The sequence below is a fragment of the Sinohyriopsis cumingii genome, chromosome 6 (assembly GCF_028554795.1).
Source record: "Sinohyriopsis cumingii isolate HCF-2022 chromosome 6, ASM2855479v2, whole genome shotgun sequence".
NCBI classification, from domain to species: domain Eukaryota; kingdom Metazoa; phylum Mollusca; class Bivalvia; order Unionida; family Unionidae; genus Sinohyriopsis; species Sinohyriopsis cumingii.
Window position 1 is genome coordinate 106281810 of NC_142966.1, and position 23957 is coordinate 106305766.

The 23957-nt window shown below is 36.9% G+C and overlaps 1 protein-coding gene across 2 annotated transcripts in view; it reads right to left on the reverse strand.

Moving 5' to 3' along the window:
• Positions 1-5356: 5356 nt before the first annotated feature.
• The window catches only part of LOC149797647 (histidine--tRNA ligase-like), a 73148-nt gene continuing 54547 nt past the window's right edge, over positions 5357-23957 (reverse strand). For both annotated transcript variants that reach the window (XM_089962553.1, XM_089962552.1), the window contains exons 11-14: positions 19236-19414; positions 18244-18360; positions 8038-8184; positions 5357-6267 (exon numbers count right to left, since the gene is read on the reverse strand). In XM_089962553.1, coding sequence (XP_089818679.1) covers positions 6163-6267; positions 8038-8184; positions 18244-18360; positions 19236-19414 — 548 coding nt within the window. In that variant the 3' untranslated portion in view covers positions 5357-6162. The remainder of the gene's footprint in view (positions 6268-8037; positions 8185-18243; positions 18361-19235; positions 19415-23957) is intronic.

Here is a 23957-nt window from a genome sequence, read left to right on the forward strand (position 1 = left end):
TACTGATTATACCACACCACAAGGCAACCTCGCTCACAAAGCTGTAAACCTGATAAGACTCCCATGAACAGCATTATAATGTGAGACAGCTTATAATCCTGTTTTTAACATTAGTTTGCTCAGGAACTTCAAGGTATCATGGACAAAGATATTCTCTCTGTAATATCTGAAGTACAAGATATAATTAAAGCTTTCACTTTTATTCATCAAAAGCTCCGACCATAAAATGATACTGTACTTAATACACACAGCAATGCTTAAAAGAAAATATTACATTGATAAGCATTTCTTCATATCACAGAACATTAATTGAAGAGTTATAATGATATTCATATCAATATTAGAACTCAACACCTGCCCTATGTTACTGTTAAACTCAAGGATTAAATGTTTTTATTCTCACTTGATACCTGTACCAGTAATGACTGACTCATGACTTATAAACACAACTGACTGAAAATAAAAATACAATGAAATAGGGATTTTCCTTCTCTTTGACATGGGGTGTGGAAACCAAGGAAATGGGAAAACTGCACACAATCAGATTGAACAAAGAAATCTTCCAATTTACAAACACAAAGATTGACTAGCATCTCCTAAGATTCATTTTTGTTTGTATAGTAATTTTTGTTCACTTCTCAACTTTAAAAAAAAGTTATTAGTATTTCAAAAGGAATGCCATTTCCCTTGCTTCATCTGAATTGGAAGTCTTATGAAAAAGACTGGGAAAATAAACATCATTTTTTAGTTTGGAATGGGGCCATATTTGGTCTTAAAGTAATGAAGGCCACAATAGCTCAGTAGCTAATGTACCAGAATCATGACCTAAGGGGTGCAGGTTTAAATCCCAACAAAAGACAAGTCTAGATCATTTACTGTAGTGTGTCCTTGGGCAATGTACTTTACTCCAATTGCCTTGGCATTAAATAACCTACTTGTCATGATGTGCCATAAAGCACCAAACCAGAACCTTTAAATTAACCCCAGAAAAATATCTGAAGTACCCACAAAGTTAAGAAATGCTGACTTTGATAACCCTCATATCTCAAGCTTTCATAAATAAATATGGCAGACTGTCTATCCATCGTTTAGAATTTGATATTGTTCTGTGGTTTACATTTCTACACACCTTTAAAATAAAGTTAAATAAATACTAACATAAAATACAGGATCTTTCCTTGACTGAATGTGAGTGCTTAAAGTTAAAAATAGATGCAATGACACATGTATTTTCTGTAAGGTATACCCAAATATTTATCTATTAAATACTGGGATAGTCTAGATGTGGCAGTCTTGAATGTGCACTTGTTGACAATTAACACCATCTGGGAAATTCCTAAACAATGAGGCATAGATCTAAGATTTGGTCCCTATTGCCTCCCGAGATAAATTATACCAGCAGAGTTGTATAAAAGAATCATGATCACCTTTCCAGATACCATCTCCTACCACAATCAAAAGGCATTTCTTGTGGCTATCATTTCCAGGAATTTATCATGGAAATCCTAAAAGGATCAAATCGAATCATTCATAAGGAGAGATCGAAAGGGATACTCCTACCAGTCTTGAGATGTCCATTCAAACTCTGATTTCTAACAGTTGAAGCAGAATGCCTAATATATGATATGAGAGATCCTCCAATTTGCTGCGAAGAAGCCTTATTTAATCTGAAACTTTAGCTGATTTGGGGCAGTTGGCTAAGTGTTTGTTTCACTGAAATGGGTAATTTTATCATTGAAATAAAAATGGAATGCTGAACAATGAAGAATGAATGCAATTGGAATGGAGAATAAATACAAACAAAATGCTGAAGACAAATGAACAGATGAATGCATTTAAACAAAATAGTCCAAATGCAAAAAAGCAATATGAGGAATAATAAATAAAAACAAAATTAAACACTTTAACGTATTTCACTAATCGATTTGAGAATTTGATACTAATTTTGCATTAGCAAAAGCCCTTTCACAGGATAAACCAGGAATTATTAAAATTTACTGACAAATACTATACAACTACATTTTTACACACTGCAGTTGCTGTTATATTTCAAATGATCATATATTGAATGTACTCTTTTACACTTTTCACTTTTATATATCTGCAATTTTATTACAGCACTATTCTGACAAAAGACGAAAAAAATTCAGAGTTGTCTCACATTAAAACTCTTAAAATCAGAAAACCTATCTTGATCAATGCATTGCCATTCATCCCAACAATTGAAAACAAAGGGAAATAATGAATGAATCTAAATGGCTTTTTTGCATTGGTAAGATAGTAAGATGATAGATGAATGCAAACATGAGCACAATGCAAATGAATAAAGTGAAATGCAAATAGAGGTCCAAATTCATTTCAAATGCACATGGAATGCAAATGGAATGAAGTCCAAATTCATTTTTAAATGCAGGTGGAATACATAATTGGTAAAATTACAAGAATTAAATAAGTAGCTTTGAAGGAGCAAGAGGAAGAAATCTGGGGAAATGTAACCAGAAGACTTCAACAACTGATGTAAGAATGGTTGAGCCTTTCTTGTAAATAATGGAATCATACAGAGATGATGGGGCTTGCAATCATACGTATTCAATACCAGTGCTGTGGGATGACAAAGAAGTCTCTAATATGGGTGCAAAGTCTACAAGGGGAAAGTTGATACAGGAAGACAGTAAAATGAAGCTGGGAGTCTGTCAGTACTAGAAAATGGTAATCTCCAGGCATCAGCTTTCAGTGTTGTTGAATGTCTGAGATGGGTACAATTTATCTTGGAATATAAAATCAACATTACAGATCTGAGTCACCTGGATCCAGGATGGAATGTTCAAGCATCAGTAGGAATCGCCTTGAAACTTCTGGGCATCCATGACAAAGCCAGGGTTGAAAGTGGTAGAACCAAGTGTTCAATGGTATCTGCATGTTGGGTCCAGGAGTGGTTATGTAAAAAAAGTACCCTAATAACTGTACTCATAACCGTAGACAATGGACACAAATCAAGATGATGCTGGACTGGGGTGGATGAGGTCTGTGGTTTGTTGACATAAAGTCCAGACACCATATACCAGTTGTCATGGGGCAAATCATCACAGCCAGTACTGTGAGTGTACAGTATAGGGTTTTCAGGGCTGTGTGGGCCATCAGTCCATGCCAGTACTGGCTCGGTATTCCATTCAGCACTGGTATCATTTAGAAATGAGTAGTGGCAAAGATGGCAAAAATGTTGGAAAAGGTGCAGGCAGTCTGTGCTGACAAGAAATGGTGGGTCTTTTTCTTGTCTGGGCCTTTCTTGGCATCAAGTGACTGCAGTATTGAAACGTTTGCTATGAAAGTATTGTCAGAAGCTAGACTGAGAGCATCTACATTTGTTGAAGTCCACTTTCATGCTCTTTTACTAGCCCAAGATACTTTCTTGGCCAAAATTATGGCCCATCCGTCCTCCATCCACATAGCATACATTTCAAACAAAGGTCTGACAGCCACCCAAAAGACAAAATGTCGGTAAGGTGATTATCTGAGAGCTTCAACGTTTAACATGACAAAAATTTATTAATGCCTCTTGTTCCCTGTAATTAATGTGAACAAATCAACGGTATATATAAAGAAAAATAAGTGAACAGTTGTGCTAAACTTACAGTGAAGTGGATGTTACAAAATTAAATAAATGCAAGTGAGAGTTAAAGAAATGATCTAATTACTCAAAATAAATTATCACTTACTTTGAATAAGCTACAGTTTGTCGAAATACTGATATAGAGTATTCTCTGTATATATTGGGACACTGAAAACTAATGAAATTTTTTCATGTCCTAGAACTTATGGTGAAGCTTTTTTCACCTTGGTTATGTCCCAAGACTTAAGAAATTAAATAGATTGTGTTGAATTTGCACCCACTCACCCCTATCCCTACATGCTGCAATAAAATAAACAAAAATGCTTTTTTGATAATAAAATGAAAGAAACTAACCTTGTACTTTTATCATTGATTCCTCTATTTTTTCATAATAAGCAATTTATTAAAGAAAAAATTATATCCATGAACTCGATATGTGATTGAATATGTTTTCAGAATGAAAACTGAATCCACCAAAATCCGAAACAAGAGAGAGAGAAAGATATCTATCAACTGAATGCTTGAAGGCACATAGCGTAAGGTGCAAAATAACCAACAATGAATTATATCCAGGTTGATTATGTGACAGTATCTCGCAAATAAAAATCATTATTTGAAAATACTGTCAGTGCAAATGAAAATCTTTATGCTTTAGGCTTTCTAATTTACAAGTTGTATGGAAGTCTTTGAAAATTTGGGGTAAACTTATGACTTCCAGCAGGAACTGCAGGAATTGTGTCAGGGTTTGACACTGCTTGGTCTAGCAAAGACCCCTGGCTTGCACCAATATATATATATATATATATATATATATATATATATATATATATATATATATATATATATATATATATAAACACACACAAAGTCGGTATTCATTTGAAGGTTGAAAATTAATTGAAACAATGAACAGTTTCAAAAGCAAACATAATCTAGTGCTTCATGCATGGACACAAATGACCTAGCAACTCCCAGAAGATCTGGAGAAGGAAATAAAATCATTCATTTATTTCATGAAGGCAAGAAGAAAGGATGATTTTGCCGATGATCATTAACACAGATGAAACTCTAGTGTACTTTAACCTCATTCCTAGATAGACTGTTAATAAGAAGGGGGCTAAAAGTGAAAATTCACATGACTAATGCAGACAAAACAGAAGTTTTGCCTCCAGTGATAATTTTTCATGGCATGAGGGAGCTAAACAATATGCATGCACTAAAAAGATGGATCATGTGTGTGTTGGAGAAGGGTTGGGTTGATGAGATGATGCTGCAGTGGATTAAAAGAGCTTTATCTCAAGTACAGTTTTTTTTTTTTAAATTATAAATTTAAGTTTGAGTTCATTGTCTAACATGTCTCACCTCTGTCTGCATGGTTTCAAGTCTAGGATTCGGCCAATATGGGTATGTGAGAAAGCTTACCAGTAGCTTCTCGTGGGTCAGTGGTTCTTCCCGGGGGTTTTCCAGGATCTTCCTCCACCAATATAACTGGCCACCATGCATAGTCTATCGTGTGCTGAAAAATGGCGTTAAACCCCACAACAACAACAACATTTTCTAGCATGTAATTTTTAAATGATTTTCAAATGATTTAAAAGGAGTCCCACAACTTACAAAAAAAAATGATGTGTCCCAGAACAAACAGTGCACACAAAAATTACTTAAAAAATTAATTTACAGTGTCCTAACATATAGTGCCCCAATATGTACAGTAAATGCTGTATTATTAATGATTAGAAAAGAGAATGAAGATGCCACCTGTTACTTTATTGTACTATGTAACAGACAAAAAAGATGAAAATGCAATTAGAAAAGTGAAATTCAGTGAAAAATTTAGCATACATTTGTCTCAGAGCAAAGACTACCTTGTAGCACTGTTTTGTTTTTATTTCAACTCCACGATAGTATGAAATTAAGCTGGTTTCTCTTTACTCTCTGACAAAAAGATTGTGCTTTTATAACTTACTATTACTTATTTATATTCATCATGAGAAACCTCTTTGTTAAAAAAGCATCACACAGAAAACATTTATTGGCTGCTAGTCTTTTATTACAACATCATCACAATTCATGGACCCCCCCCCCACCGAAAAAAATGATATGCTTTCAACTATGTGTAAAAGGCTGCATTACTGAAGCTATCTTTTGCATGTGTAAAACTCTTTCATCAATTAAAAAAAAAATTTTAATCACTTTTTAAATTAAGATAGAACGGTCAGTTCCGAAATCCTCATCAGGCAATGGCATAAACAATTCCTATTGTTGTCTTACGAGAACTGAACAGCATGATGCAGAATATAAACTGTATTGCACTTTAGGTATTAAATTTATGGATCTAAAAGATAAATCCTTTTTATTTAGTATTGAATGCATGTACATCCCTTTGGCCAGTCAGCCTGAGGATAAAACAGCAGAATTATTTTGCATGACTGGATTTTTTTTTTTCACCAAACAGGGTGTTCTGTCAAGTAGAGTTTTAAACAATGTTTTATGTGTGTAAACACTCTGGCAAAATTTTGTGTCTGTGATATTTTGATGTAAAATTTTGGTCATCAACACTTGTCCCCACCAGACTGTTGGTTGATAATTCCAGTGGTGCTCAGCTGGGCAAGCTCTTTCTTTATTTCTTCAACCATGATCTTACGAGGCACCACACACTAAAATGAAAAATAAAAACTGATAAAATAACTACACAAAATGCCCAAACCTTTCCAGGAATATTTTGGTACAAATATGCAAGATTTCAGCCCTGTTGGCCAATTTGAATGACTGCACCATGATTAAATCAGCCTGAAGACAAACCATGTTTATTATAACTTAAAAAAATACATAAAAAGGACACAGTTTTGGCATGCATTATATCTTCACTGCAAGGTCATGAAAATGTCCCACAAAGTATAAAATCACTCAAAAGGTCAAGGTTAAAATAACATCCCCGATGATCAACTGCTAGATGTACATTACAAAAGGCAAAGACAGAAAAGAAAAATGTAATCTTATAAACTAAACATTGGGGCTATAGTTAACTTCCAAAACCTTTGTATTTCATTCATAATGACATCAGGTATAGCAATTACAGTCTGCTTTAAGAAAACTTACATAGATTTTCAATATTCTTCCTAGAAACCTGCTAAGAACAACACATCTTTGTTACACTGCAATGTCTCAACGGACTGCAGAGTGTATGATTTAAGAGGATAGCAAGAACAAGTAGGTCAACATCACTGAATTTTAATAAAGTGAGTAAGTCTGTTTGAAATTAATGCACCAATAAAGTCTACAATTACAAATGCAGTAGTATCAAAGAAATAAAGATGAAGCAAACAAACACATTATCACAAGCAATACCTAGCAATACCTATTTCCATCAGAAAAGAATAACAATGCATTACCTTCATGTTCTTAACAATAACAATACCAAAAGCTGAAAGGTATCAACTAATGACTGTAGGAAGTTCATGAAAGTTCTTACACCTACAAAAATAAAGCTATTGTTCTTATCGTTTAAAAAAGGCAAATTATTAAGTAAATTAAGTTTTAATAACACTTACATGATCACATCACACTGGGATAACTGTATCTGCTACCTTCCTGAATACAGCCTACTTACACACAAAGGGAAGCAGCTCTTACAGATTAACTCCCCTTCAACTTGCTAGGCGGTTACCATTAAATATCCAGATACACCAGTTTTCACTTAAGTGAAACTTTAAAACATGCTCGATTACAGAGTGGGAGGGATTATATGTAATGTGATCAGATAAGTACTATCAAAGAAATATAATTTGCTAAAACCTTTGCTATCTCCATCAAATACACGACCTGACCACATTCGGAGAACATGTAAGACAAGTCAGAAATACAAAGCACTGGGGCATCATGTCACAGACATGTAGCATGATGTCCCACCCAGTCATATTATCATGACACCAGGCCGACTAGTCCTGACACTAACCTCTAAATGCTGAGTGCCAAGCAAGGCAGCTGTTAGTACCATTTTTGTAATTCTTTGGTATGACTCGGCCAGAGATCGAACCCATGATGACATCCCACATCCAAGGCAGACGCTCTAACCACTAGGCCACCGGAGCAGTCAAAATCCAACTGCAAGCTATCAATAGTCTGGTAATGTTACTTAATGTAGAAATACTGCTATTATATGGAAACCATTTTTCTTATTTTAGTCATGGTGATCTTGAACAGTCATCTTATGACTCATTCCCCAAAGTGCGGGTCATCCATATAGGTTAGCAATTCTAAAAGCTATAAAACTCAAAGTTATTGTGTGCCGATTAAATCAGTATGAGACAGATGTTATAACATAAAACACTGTCATATGGCAGATATATAACAAATAAAGACATTAGAAAAGTAAATAAACTTTTCAATGCTAATTACAATCCCTATGAATACCCAGACTGTCTTACCTCTTTTCTTGTTGCTACTACTCTCAGCTTTACTACCCCTTCTTGTATCTCTGACTGACCAATAATAACAGCCAGGGGGATTCCATTGTTCTCACAGTACTGAAACTGATCCAGGGGTTTGGGGTTCTTCTTGTATGACTGCTCTGTCTGGAAAAACAAATTATGTATACCTTGCATGGGTTGATTTCAGTGATAAATCTGCAGGCATCTATGATATTTCCAACAAAACTGAGAGCAAAAACTTTATTCTAAAAACATCCAAATTTGTAAACAATAAAAGTCTTAAGTTACGAGTAAAATATATATTATTGTTAAATTACTGATTTGTCAGAATATTCACCATAATCATGATCTTGATTAGTTAGGTGCTACGACATAATGATATTCTTGAATCGCACAGCGTCAACCTTTACAAAAAGAAACTACTTTAGAAGAAAAAACTGTACTAATTCTTAAAAGTTTTCAATTTGGTTTTCTGAGGATTTGGCAGTTGTGATTAATATTTGTGGCAATAAATTCCAGTCTTTGGTTGTTTTTGGGGGAAAAGCTGAATCTGTAACTATAAGTATATTCATATTGATTTCTATTGGTTCTTTTTGGTTTGATTTAATGGTGGCAGGGTATTTTACTTTGTTTTGTGACTTTTTTGGAAAAATATTAATCTATTTTTCAGTGTATATTTTTGAATGGTTTCCATGACAACTTACTCAATATTGAGATAATTCTTCCATGAGATTAGTCATAATTGGATTAACAAACTGGCTGCTGACTCTTGGATTCTGAATTCTTTCAATGGAAAAATCAGTGATTTACAGATGAAATAATCATATAGGAATAATATGAAATAACTGAAGCCTAATATTAAGTACAGTTGATTCTTTCTGACATCATACTGACATCACATGACGCTAATCTCTCACAATGCATCAAAAAATTTGCATGAAATATTTTTTTATTATTTTTCAAATAAATGTTAATTGTTTACATAATAAATAATTAGTACTGTCACAATTCTGATTTCTTTCAAAAAGCTATATGGTATTAATCCATTTGAGAAAAGATATAAGGATGAGTCTTAATTTGAGATTATCTGCTTTTTTCAATGCTCATCTCTGTTCGAATTTCACAAACTTGGGTTGATAAAACATTTTTCAGTGTATTATGTTTATACCAGAATACTTACCTAGTCACATTAACATTAGGAATACAAGCCCTACTACCTGCCTATTCCAACCCTCACAAACAATGAAAATTTGTCTTTCCTGTCAATAGTACATAAAGGGCAGTAACTCATGCTCATTACCTTCCCTTGTTGAAGACAAGTGGTGCTAGTTTTAAGCTAAGCCGAACATTGTGAATAGAATGTTTGCATTGCCTGGAGGATGGAGGGTATTACTTTAATGCAATCAGGTTAAGTGTTCTAGGAGAAACATAATTTACTGACAAATTTGCTTTTCTTCAAATACACTTCCTGATTACATTTATGTCAGCAGAAGAAGTAATATAAGGAGGGAATGTTGAGAATCCTACCAGTGCCTTGGGTAATCTTCAAGGGAAGAAGTTTGGATTCCCTCATATGAACAATAATGCACTCTTCTAACCTGTGAGGAGCACAATTGGAGATGACATGGCTAGCATATGGGAGGAAGAAATAAATAAGATGTTATGAAATGCAATTTCAGGGCAAATCCAAAAAGAGCTGCATTCTGGTGCCCAACCAAATGTTGTGCTGATGTCAACTGAGTCTGGTAGCCATCTGTGTGACTGAGGCTGGATCTATGAGATCCAGAGTGTCGCTGTGAATTTAAATCTTGTAGACATAAACTCAAGGCTAAATGTGCATGTCAAGAGGCAACCTCAGCAGCATTTTTGATAGAAATATTACTCTCAATGGCAATGCTTGCAGAGATTACTTGGATTTCACGAGCAATGATGTTCATCAAGCGACTGGCGAGATGTCAGAGTATGCCATGCAATATTACCCACTTCAGTCATGGTGCAAGGGCTTGAGGGGTTATGTCCCAGGTCGAAATACTGATATAGAGTATTCTCTATATATTGGGACACAGTAAACTAATGAAATTTTTTCATGTCCTAGAACTTATGGTGAAGCTTTTTTCACCTTGGTTATGTCCCAAGACTTAAGAAATTAAATAGATTGTGTTGAATTTGCACCCACTCACCCCTATCCCTACATGCTGCAATAAAATAAACAAAAATGCTTTTTTGATAATAAAATGAAAGAAACTAACCTTGTACTTTTATCACTGATTCCTCTATTTTTTCATAATAAGCAATTTATTAAAGAAAAAATTATATCCATGAACTCGATATGTGATTGAATATGTTTTCAGAATGAAAACTGAATCCACCAAAATCCGAAACAAGAGAGAGAGAAAGATATCTATCAACTGAATGCTTGAAGGCACATAGCGTAAGGTGCAAAATAACCAACAATGAATTATATCCAGGTTGATTAAGTGACAGCATCTCGCAAATAAAAATAATTATTTGAAAATACTGTCAGTGCAAATGAAAATCTTTATGCTTTAGGCTTTCTAATTTACAAGTTGTATGGAAGTCTTTGAAAATTTGGGGTAAACTTATGACTTCCAGCAGGAACTGCAGGAATTGTGTCAGGGTTTGACACTGCTTGGTCTAGCAAAGACCCCTGGCTTGCACCAATATATATATATATATATATATATATATATATATATATATAAATAAACACACACAAAGTTGGTATTCGTTTGAAGGTTGAAAATTAATTGAAACAATGAACAGTTTCAAAAGCAAACATAATCTAGTGCTTCATGCATGGACACAGATGACCTAGCAACTCCCAGAAGATCTGGAGAAGGAAATAAAATCATTCATTTATTTCATGAAGGCAAGAAGAAAGGATGATTTTGCCGATGGTCATTAACACAGATGAAACTCTAGTGTACTTTCACCTCATTCCTAGATAGACTGTTAATAAGAAGGGGGCTAAAAGTGAAAATTCACATGACTAATGAAGACAAAACAGAAGTTTTGCCTCCAATGATAATTTTTCATGGCATGAGGGAGCTAAACAATATGCATGCACTAAAAAGATGGATCATATGTGTGTTGGAGAAGGGTTGGGTTGATGAGATGATGCTGCAGTGGATTAAAAGAGCTTTATCTCAAGTACAGTTTTTTTTTTTTAAATTATAAATTTAAGTTTGAGTTCATTGTCTAACATGTCTCACCTCTGTCTGCATGGTTTCAAGTCTAGGATTCGGCCAATATGGGTATGTGAGAAAGCTTACCAGTAGCTTCTCGTGGGTCAGTGGTTCTTCCCAGGGGTTTTCCAGGATCTTCCTCCACCAATATAACTGGCCACCATGCATAGTCTATCGTGTGCTGAAAAATGGAGTTAAACCCCACAACAACAACAACCTAACTTGAATAGATGTCACTGCCAATGACTCATCAGACATGCATATGACCTTGCCATTAAGACAGTCTCTCCAAAAGTTAAAGGCATTTATGGTAGCTTTCATCTCCAAGAGACTGATGTAGAGAACTGACAGTATCTAAGCCCAGCAACAGATGGGCTCCCCAGCCATGGATACATGCATCTGTACACACAGTCACATCCAGTTAGGATAGTTCCAGAGGTTTTGCTGTTGTAAGTCAGTCAAACTTGGTTGCACCACAGTATCATGAATGATACTATCCCACTTATAATTATCCTATGATTGAGTGGCATTGAAAACAATGATCTAGTAAGACCATATGCAAAATACAATCCACTAATCACTAGGCCACCGAAGCGGTCACAGAGAGAAAGAGAGATAGAGAGATTTGGTGCCCCCTTGTTTGAGGAGGTAAGTCACCACCACAGAGTTGTCTGACATAATGAGGACAGTTTTTCCTGAGAGTTGATCCTTCCAGAAATGAAAGGCATTGATGGCAGCCCTCATTTCTAAAAGGTTGATGTGGAGAGGCCTCTCCCCTGGCTCCCACGTGCCGCTGACTGTAGCGAAGTCCGGCAACAGGTGGGCAGCCAACCGTAGGTACTGGCGTCGGTACATACTGTTATCTCCGCTTGTGGCAACTCCAGAGGAATCCCCGTGGACAGCCAACCGGGGTTGTGCCACTGACGCAGGAACGATCGTATCTCGGGCATCATCATTATTGTTTGATTGAGGGGACTTGAAAAGGGGCACCATTGTGCCAGTAACGTCATTTGTAAGGGACGCAAAAAAAGACAGCCAAGCAAGATCAAGTCCGCCGCCACATTGAATAATCCGAGGAGTTGCAAGAATTCTCTCGCTGAAATCCATGTCCTGTTGGAAACGAACTCGAAGAGTTCGACGATCCGGATTACGCGAGCACGAGGAAGCCGTACCAGATTCAGATCGGTGAGAAACTCCATACCCAGATGGACAAAACGCTGGGATGGACGGAGATCGGACTTTTTCCAGTTCACGAGAAAGCCTACATAATCTAAAAGTGATAAATGATCGTTTCTGCCTTTGAGCAGAACAGAACTTACCATATGATTCTGGAGGATGTCGTCCAAGTACACTGCCATCCCTGTAGATGAAGTCGAGCGGAACAGGGTGACGATGCAATCCATAACCTTGGTAAAAGCCCAAGGGCTGATGTTGAGGCCAAAGGGTAGGACCTGGAACTGATAAAACCGCGTTGCGGTAAGCGAATCGGAGAAATTTTCGTGACATGGGGTGGATAGGAACGTGAAAATATGCATCGGTCATATCTAGACTGACAGCATACTCATCCCGCCGGATGGAAAGACGGATTGATCTCGCCGTTTCCATCTTGAATTTTGGTGGTAAAATGTATTGGTTGAGGCGACTCAGGTCGATGATCGGCCTCAACTTGCCATTTGCCTTCTGGATAAGAAACAGCCTGGAACAAAACCCCGGTGATTGCGGTTTTTTCACAATCTCCACCGCCCATTTTTCTATGAGCGACCGTATCTCCTGTTGTAGAAAGGTATCCTTCTCCCGATCGGACGGTACGTCCGTGAAGAGGGGAGAGGAGTACTGGGAAGGGGGTTGGATGAATGAAATCCGAAGTCCCTCCGAAATGACCTGGATCACCCAATCTGAGGAAAAAAGGTGGTCCAGTGGTCCTGAAACTGCAGGAGGCGGCCGCCCACAGGTAGGCTGTCCGTAGGTGGTGGAGAGGGAATGTCAATTTTATGTCAATTTTTAGAGTTAGGAGGCTTGAAGACGGAGAAACCTCGTTTCTTACCACCTCTGTATGGTTGCCTCCTAGCTTGATTAGACTGTTGTCTCCTGGCATTGGGTTGGGATCTATACTGCACATTTGATTGTAAGGATCCCTTGTCCCTGGTCCGTTAAATCATCCCTCCGCTGTGGCAGGGGCTGATTTTTTTTCTAAACGCCTGCGAGGGTTGGGCAGCGAGTTGGAGGGGCAGTTCCTGAGCTGCCTGCTTCCGAACTTCTTCAATTTTTCCTCCAAAGAGTAAAGGCGACCCAAACGGAGTCATCCGTCAAGCCAAAGTATGATGGGGCTTGAGCAACATGGACCGCAGGTCTAAGTTGGCAGAAGCAGTCAACGCATTAGCCATGGAATGGTGATCTGCCCTGTTAATAACTCTAGCAATCCAGGCCATCGCTTCCCAAGCATGGTCATTGTCAGATTTTTCTGCGAGTCGGAAAATGGCTAATGAAGCCAAGTCTAACATTGAAGACGTAGCAACTACGTTCCGGACTAGCTTTGACGTGGCATGGAACACATTTTTGTCCACTTTTTAAAACAGTGGAGTGGACATGTGAACTGCTGCCATATTTTTTTCCAGGGCCGGAAGATCCGTACTGAAGGCGTCTGAATGAGTTTTATACCAGCGACACGAGAACGTCGCTGGTACTTGGCTTTCTGAAAAGGATGCCTTAGCATTCCCCGGATCACCTATTCGTCCTGACAGACGAACACTGATCTCCTTAATTTTTGCCCACTGGGAAAGGAGCCAGAAGGATGGCGTCTCTTCCTCCCCCTCAAGATCTACTGACGCCTTAACTTTGTACTCTTGAGTGGCAGTAGGAGGTGGAGGGCATTCTGAAGTTGCCAACACCCTATAAATTTCTTCCACTGCCGCCTTGAAGCCAAACTCAGTCTGTCCCATGGTTAGATCTGTGTACGGCTGATTTGCAGGAGTTTCGTCACTCTCACTATGTGCCGAGTCGTGTTCTGTAATTGCTTGCATTTCTGGAAAGAGCATACCAGGTGGCATAGATGACGCGATTCCATCATCATTAACACTGTCACTAACTCTCCCTTGTGGATAAGCCATGAACATATGGACGGCTGGCCCTGCCAGCTGGTTTGTCTGGCTTGTGGTCGGTCTGAATGTTGGCGACGGTCCGGTACCGGCTGTTCCAATGGCCTGGCTGGAAGGACAGATTTCTCACTAAAATCTCTGCCATAGTAATGGTATGTTGCTGGCGGTACAGCTTGATGGACGGATTTATCACTAAAATCCCCTAAGTCATGTTTGGTCAGACTGTTTTAGCAATAGGGTCCCCATGCTGGGACAGTTGGACGTCCGGTGACGTAGAGGTTGCATAAAGATATGGATCCAATGGATCTGGTAAAAACAAAAACATGCGTCCTGACTTACAGGCCCGAAGCCCATGCTCAGACTTGCGGGGGGACTTATGCCCACTGGGCAGCCTAAAATTGGGGGAACATTCCCCCAAAGAGTCAGAAAAAGCTGTGGAAGCGAGCGAGGGAAATAAGGGTAATATCTGGCCTGATGTCAATAGCTGCATCATCGTTTCCTGGACCAAACAACGCATCTGTTCAAAGCTGGACTGTTGTACCCTGTCAACATTATTTTCCTCCATTGCCGCTGATGTTACTGTGGCTGACGGTTGCAAACGACGAACTTTAGGTGGAGGGGGGACCCCAACGTCCCCCACAAGGCTCGTAATGGAGGCTGTCTACGGATGTATACTGAGGACATCAATGCTATCTTTCTTCGACTTATTCCGTCTATCCCTCCCTTTTGCTGCCTTCTGGACTACATCAGTCCACGTTTGCTCTGTCCAAGTATTACACACGCTGCATGGTATAGATGATGTACACTTGGTACATACAAGACAAGAGTCATGGTTGTCTTCTTTTGCTTTGAACTTTTTGCATTTCATGCATTTGGTTGACATTTCTACTGAAATGACACAAGAAAAGAAAACAAAGCACAAATTAGCAATTCAGCATGTTATTAATTCGCTAATACCACAACCGTCACTAACGGAGTAAGTGAAATTAGTCAGTGTCACGTTAACTCTTAATTGACAACACGAGTTCTGTGATAGCGTGTGTAACATGGTCTTCAGTAAACGAAATCCGTAAGGGTGACAAAGTCACTCAATTTTGAAAAAATTTTAAAATAATGTATACAACCTGTAGAAGAATGATTGTCCAATGCAATAAATCCAAATTTAACTTTGGATGGTCCAATTTAACGCTAAGATGGCTTGGATTGTTTGGAGGTATAATGTATGTGTTATCCGTACAAGCGAAGCTTAAAAACTAGTGACACCTGGAGGTGGCAAGGGGAGGTAAGGGGCAAGAGTTATTGCCCTTTGATCTGTATGAGATAGACCGAAAAGACGAATTTTCGTCTTTTAGTAGGGCTGGATTCAAGAGGTAGCAGGCTTATATCCCTAACGTTAATGTGATCGGGGAACGTATTTGAAGGAGAAATTAAATATCCCCGATGTGGGAAGCCCCCAAATCCCTGCCTACTTTGGCAACTCACCTTCCAATGTTAAATATAATGGAAGGCCCTGAACTTTTAAGCCATATCCACAGGATGTAGTCAATGAATCAGTACAAATGGCCTGTCAAATCCAAATCAGTCATAAGTCAGGCATACAGACAGCAGTATAGGTGGCTGTACAATCTGATTATTGGCAATCTCTGGGGGGACAGATATATCTGTCACTAAGATCCCTGGAAAATGTATCATTCCTTGATAAGGCATTAAATGATATGCTTTAGAAGCCAAATGGTCACTGAGTGATATGGGTCTAGAACCAGATGGCTGGATGGTAGGGTAGGCAACAAAATGGCATTGTATGCAGGCAAATTTAAGTCATGTATAGACTAAATATGCCCCTATTTACAGGCCTGAAGGATATTCTTGGACATACAGGATGACTTAAGCCCACTGGGATGCCAGAATTGGAGGAATAGTACCAAATTCTTGATTGAAACTGAAGAAGACAAAAGGTCAGGGAAAACAAATCAACTCTGTTGTTACTTGCTGTACCAAGTGAGGCACCACTAATTCAAAAGACAAAGTAGACAATTGAAAAGTCACAGTTTCTTCCATTTTCCCAGATGTGATCATAGTCATATATAAAGTATTTTGTATAGTTGTTGAATAGGTAGGCTGGCCAAAGACTCAGTATTAGGAAGAATGCATAGATAGAATCAGTACTTCCCGTCTCTGACTTTCCACATTTCTCACTACATTTTGTGGATTTTCACAGTAATTTAGACCATGTACTCCCCAACTAACTGGTACACATGCTACAGGCAGCCAATGATGTTTACTTAATACAGACAAGACTTGACTCCTGAGTGTCCTTGCTAACTTGGAACTTAACACATTTTGTTGTTTCTGTTCTAAAATGTCAAAGTAAAAAAAGAAATGAGAGAATAAATCAATAATTAAAAGCTGAAATCCCCATTCCGCAAGGGAAAACAAAATAAATAGTGTGCATTCTATTACAATGTTGCCATGTAGATGAATTCAGTCACCCATCCCAAAATCTAAGTCAAAACAATTGAAAAATACACAAAATTATGGTTACAATTAAAAAATAATGGATACCATGTGTTGAATAATCCAAAATATATAAAAATAACAAAATCCTCACTGGATGAATGAAATTAAAACAAATTGTCAATGGATTTTGAAAGGCAATGTGAACAATATGTTGTCAGTTCACAACAATAGCTTAACACTAACACCAGTGTCCTTGGAAAGGCAGGCATTAATGTATATAACATAGACAGGAAAGACAAATTTTTGTCTTTCAGAAGGGCTGGATTCAGGAGGTAATAGGGCTATGGTAGTATCTTCCTAACAATAGTGTGATTGGGTGCATATATATATATATATATATATATATATATATATATATATATATATATATATATATATATATATATATATATATAGTTAAAACTCTATGGTGTTACACCAAGTGACAGAAATGAACAAGTTTTGTAAAATTCAACCATTAATTTATTTCGCTAGAATACAAAAGGTAAAGTTTACAAAGACCTTGCAGTATTCTGAATTAAATTCAAAAGTCCCAAAAGTTTGATCACAAGTCTAAATGTATAAAGTTCAAACTGAATTCCAGTGGTATTCCAAATAAGTCTGAATATTGAATGTGTTCATGTGCCTGCATTGTCAGATGTATTAATGTGCCAATGGCTTGAAGTGTGATGATGTACTAACATATTTTCTTGTCTGAATTAAAAATAACCGCAAATTAATGTTTCTGTCCACAAATTGTTGATGAGCACTTTGTATTTCCATTGAAACTTAAATAATTTCAATTAAATGAATAACTGAACACAAAAATAAGATTCGACATCCAGATTTTAAAGAATGAACGAGTAATTTTTCATGCAAACAACATTTTATAAATAAAACCAAAACAATAATAGAACCATTTTGAGGGTAAAAAGTTTATTTTTTTAACATTTTAAGTTGTCAACAAGATAAGGTCTATGAATAAAATAATAAAAACATGGCAAACATCAGGTACACTAGGTTTTTCCATGGGGGAATATCAATGTCCTAGTCTCAGATCAAGACAAAAATGTTTTTCCTCCACTGACAACGATGCCAATATTAAATCCATACTCACAGAGAGATATTAGCTATGTATTATGCTGTTTAGAAAATAACTATCTCTAGTCAGGTACACCATAACTCCATTTTGGACTAAGGTCAATTACAAATTACAAACATACATAACATATAATCATTAAGAAAAAGAGGAAAAAGGTAACAAACAATACAAATGGTATATATATATACACACACACACACACACACACACACACACATATATATATATATATATATATATATATATATATATATATATATATATATATATATATATATATATATATATATATATAGACACTGACCTTGATATCAGCATCCCATAATTCCTTACACAGCTTCATTCTCTCTTCTAACAAATTCTTCTGGGCTGAAACAACAAACACCTCAGTTTCTGTTGTCCGGGTCTTGGCATTTGATGCCTACAAATAACCACCGGAAATTCAAAGGAAAAATGCCATAAACATACAAACATATACGTGACTATTTATATGACCACAACTTGCACACTAAGTTAACTTTTAAAAGTCCTACTAAAGAAAATAGCAAAACTATACAGCAGTCTTTATTTATATAGTTACCATTATTCTTATGCTGCACATATATAACTAGAAATTTGCAAGCAAAAACATTACTCATGAAAACCTGACAATACTATATTTATGATCAGACAGAACATTATGTAACATTGTGTGTGTGTGTGTGTGTGTGTGTGTGTGATTGACATTTTAATGTAACTTTAACAATTTTTCAGTCATATTGCTATGATGTCTGCAGTGTGACAGTTTATAGTGATGTCTAGCACTGAGGCATCATGCCACAGACATGCAGCACGATGTCCCACCCAGTCACATTATCCTGACACCAGGCTGACCAATCCTAACACTGTCCTCTTAATGCTGAGCGCCAAGCAAGGCTGCTGTTAGTACCATTTTTGTAAGTCTTTGGTATGACTCAGCCGGGGATTGCACCCACGACCTTCCGTTTCTGAGGCGGACGCTCTAACCACTAGGCCACCAGAGCATATGTTGGAATATCATTTGTATGGAACAACTAGGCCACCATGTAACATTTTAACATTTTATATAACACTGTAACATATATGCTGAATACGTTGCATATGGATATAATAATATTTAATAATATAATCAAAGAAATTGTCTGATAACTATAAGTAAGTATAAACAGTAAGAAAGCAAACAATATCATTCCAATCTACTGAATCAGGGTGATAAATCCCCCTTATTAACACATTCTTTGCATAAGCCATACCATTAGTTATTTCTGAGATACCTACCAAAACTCTTTGTTCTAGGATAGAAAAGACCCTTTCAATCCCAATGCTGACACCAACACAAGGCACCATCTTTCCCTTGGGATCAAACATCCCCACGAGGCCATCATAGCGTCCTCCTCCTGCAACGCTTCCAACGCTGACACTTTCTTCCTCTTTTGCACCAGGCTTATTAGTGTATCCTGAAATTGATGATCAAATGTCACAAATATGTGGTAGTGCAGATCAAAAATAAATAAGTCTTCAGTGAATGACACATTACATACCCAGCCCATGTTTATTAGTCCTCAATGCAGGCACTTGTATGGTATGACTGACTGTGGATATTACTGACCCATGGGTCATAATGATCTGGGCCCTGGTCAAGATAAGTTGCTTTACCATGACTTTGACATCTTAACTTTGTACCCCAGACTCTATAGGTTTATTTATTGCCTTGAGTGCAATCATCAACAAAGTTTGGTTATGGTACTTACTTGTGACCAAAACTTATTCTGCAAAACCCATTTTTCCTTAAGTAACAATGACCCTGACCTTTGGTTAGACTTCTTTGTGCTATAGAGACCCTGACCAACAACTTTTGGAGCACAAAATCAATGGACTTTTCCTCATTCTAACTGCAAGCAATTTTCAAAGTATGATGTAGAACTGTCATTTTGTAGAAACCATTTTTTAATTACAGCCAGTGACCATGACATTTGACCTTTTGACCCCCAAAATCAATAGGCTTCTTTTCTTATTCAAAGTGTAAGCTAAGCTTTGTCCAGGTATGTGAAGCAGCCCTAATGTTAAAGGAAGGAAATCTTTTTTTCTTTTGATAACAGTGATGTTGGTAACAATAATCAAGTCCTCTGGCCTTTTGATTCTGAAACCAATATATTAGCTTCATCTTTACCTCAAGCACAGGGGGGCACCAAGTGGCTGAGCGGTCTAAAGCACTCACCGTTACAGCTCATAACCAACTCACCTTTGCGTAGGTCTGAGTCTTGGGTTCTGCCAATGTGGGTATGTGAGAAAACTTGCCAGTAGCTTCTCATGGGTCAGTGGTCCTTTCTGGGGCTTTCCTGGGTTCTTCCTCCACCATTCATACTGGCCACCATGTATAGCCTATCTTGTGCTGAAAAATGACGTTAAACTCTACAACAACAACAACCCCCCCAAGCACACACCATCCACAATGTTTGGTAACTGCTGATGGTGGAAAAATTACTGTGAAGAAAATGATACCGGTGACAGACAGACAGACATAAAATAATATGTTCTGCCTTATGGTGTACATATAAAAATTGTTAATATCTATTCCATTGAAACCACACTTTTGGGATATGGAACAATCAATAATATTTTGAAAATTTGTATAAAGGTACTTTTGTATTGATGCTCATAAGACATTAAAGATGGTCTTCACATATATTTTCTCTGTGTACCTGATGAGACCCAAACTTCTGCAATTTAAAACTTTCAAACTTCACTGCACATGAAACATTTCTTTTTTCTTAAAAGAGCATGAAGCACAATTATAAACCCCCATAACATTTGAATATGCATGCAATCTAGCATTATCTACATGTACTTGAATATTACAATCTCTATGTAATTCATATATCACAATCTCTTATGTAATTCATATATCACAATCTCTTATGTAATTCATATATCACAAGCTCTATGTAATTCATATATCACAATCTCTATGTAACTGAATATCACAATCTCTATGTAATTCATATATTACAATCTCTTATGTAATTCATATATCACAAACTATATTTAATTCATATATCACAATATATTAATATACCAAAATCTATATTTAATTCATATATTACAATCTTTATTTAATTTATATATCACTATTTGTACTACATAAATCAAAATTTATATGTAATTCAAAAGTCACAATCGATAATTGAAATATTACAACCTATAAGTAATTAATTTATCACAATCAATAAGTAATTCATATATCACAAGCTATATGTAATTCATTTATCACCATCAAGATCTGAAATGTTTCTATATATTGACCAAATTCTCCAAGAAAAGTTTGATATATGCAAAGAAATTCAGAAATTTAAAAGACACCATGCTGGAAATTTCAGGCAAAATGACATCTTTCTCATTCATAATTACAAGCATAGTCCCTGAATTTTATGACTAGCATGGTATCTGAATTTTATAATGACAAGCATTGTCCCTGAATTTTATGATAAGCATGGTCCCTGCATTTTATAATGACAAGCAAGGGCCCAGAATTTTTCAATGATTAGCCACAGATTTTGTTACAACAGTATATGCCAGTTTGTACTCATAAAATTTGTCCCTGGAAAGGAAAAAGAAGACTTGCTATTATTATACTGACAAAGTATAAAATGTGTTTCAAGTCTTGAAAGTAATCTGTCTCAACATTAAAAAAATCTGTCAGAAGCCAACTTATTCTTTGCATAAAAATTGTAATCCCATACCCCTACCAACTCTGATCAATTATTGACAGCAACAACAAAGCACCCAAAGAATAGTAGGCTTACCTCCATGATAGATTCAGGTGGTGTAATGGTATATACATATGTTATAATAATGCCTTCATAATCTTTTAAAACAGACAATTTACAATTAAAGCTGGAATTCCCACAGTTGTCAAATTATTGAAACACAGTATCAGATTGGTGCTACAACTTAACAAGTGAGGGAGCTTAGAGGCCAGTTGCATCATGTGTAGTTGCTGTCAAAACAATGCCTGAGCATCCGATGATGTTGTGTGTAACTCAATGTTGGTGTGTGAAACAATAAAAACTATAGCACTCTTCTTTATATTTATGGATGACCATAACTCACATGACCTTATAACCCATGCTGAAGAATGGATGACCATAACTCACATGACCTTATAACCCATACTGAAGATGAAGGCTTTCACTTGAACCAAGCCAGTTAAATGTTTTATGTTGTGCATGTAAGCACCTTAACTACCGACTTTATAAGTGAACTCTAAACCAAAGTAGTTAATTATGTGTGAATTAAGTGGGTGATTTACAGTGATGATAGCAGAATGGGATTAGACTACTGTTGTGGTGTTGATTTGCAACATTATCCATTATAAATCCAGCTGCTGTAAAGGTCATAAACTCATTCATTTCACTTTCTTTCTCTCAAGTATTGTATACAACATAATGATATATCATGCATTGATGAGACTGGCTGATTAGTATTTGCCAAGATATCATCTGCTTGCCAAGGTACTTGAAGAGAGTGGTCTACCATTGGATAGAGGGACTGGTGCCAAATCTCATCAATTCACCAATTACTACTTGAAATGATATGCATGTTCTTCTAATGATGTAATTACAGGGAGGACTTGGGAGGGTGTAACTATATTATGATTGAGCATGTTTTACCAAAAAACAATTAATTTCACTCCAAAAACTGGTTATGTTACCAGATCATAATATATTAGAAGATAAGAGGCTGAGGGAGTCCCATCTCCTTAGCCCAGATTTGGCCCTGTTTACAGTCTCCTATTATATGTAAAGCAACTTCAAGTCTCATGTGAAATATGGGCAAAATACAGCACATGCTTAATGCATACTTGGTAGGATACAAACTTTTTATTCCAAAAATTTAAAAGAATAACCCACATCATTGTAAAGCTAGCATTTTGTGCAGATGATACAGGTCCCACCAAAGCCCTATGGACCAAAATGTCTGTGATACAGAAAACTGAAAAAGTTATCTCTGACTCCATCCAAAAGACTCAAATGAGTCAGAGATCAGCTGAAATGCTAGAAATTAATCTGGTATTCGGTTTGCTCGTTATAAGCAGGATGGACATCTGATCATATCCAGGAGGAGCAAAGCTAACTTAAAAGATTATCACTTCCTTTTTGAAGTGGTAAGAACAAATAATATCTTCCTCTTCTGACTGGCTCTGTGTGCTTTATGTAAAACTTGAGTCTTTATTGGGTTTTGCAGATGTCTTTTTGGTGAAGTGCTGAAGGAAAGAGGAAGGTTTCAAGACAAAAGAATGATTCCTCACATGTGGGAACAGGGCTCGAATTTAACACAATTTTCTTTGTAGCCAATAGGACTAGTATACTGAGAAATTTACTAGTCCTGCCAAATCTTTACTAGTCCTGTCCACAAAACAATGTCACACACTTGTATTGAGATTTAAAAAAATTTTATTTCATAAATAGCATTATCATATGAAATGCAGAAGTACAGAAGAATAAATCCTGCTTCAAATCATCAATCAGTCAATTCACATTTCTTGTTTCTCAAGATAATCTGGATCCAATTCCAGAAGAGGATCCAGGTGTCCTTTCTCCTCCTCCACCTGCTCTCTGGGTCAATATGGGTTTTGTTCTGGTCTCCTTACCCATCTCCCTGAAACATTCCACAAATGTATTCCTGGTGATGGATCAATGTTGGGTGTGTCTGTGTGTGTGCGACTTGGATTTTTAACATAGCTTTAACAATTTTTCAGTCATATCGCTACAATGTCTGCAGTGTGGCAATGTATAGTGTTGTCGAGCACTGGGGCATCATGCTGCAGACATGTAGCATGATGTCCCACCCAATCACATTATCCTGACACCAGGCCGACCAGTCCTAACACTAACCTCTTAATGCTGAGCGCCAAATGAGGCAGCTGTTAGTACCATTTTTGTAAGTCTTTGGTATGACTTGGCCAGGGATCAAACCTACGACCTCCCGCATCTGAGGCGG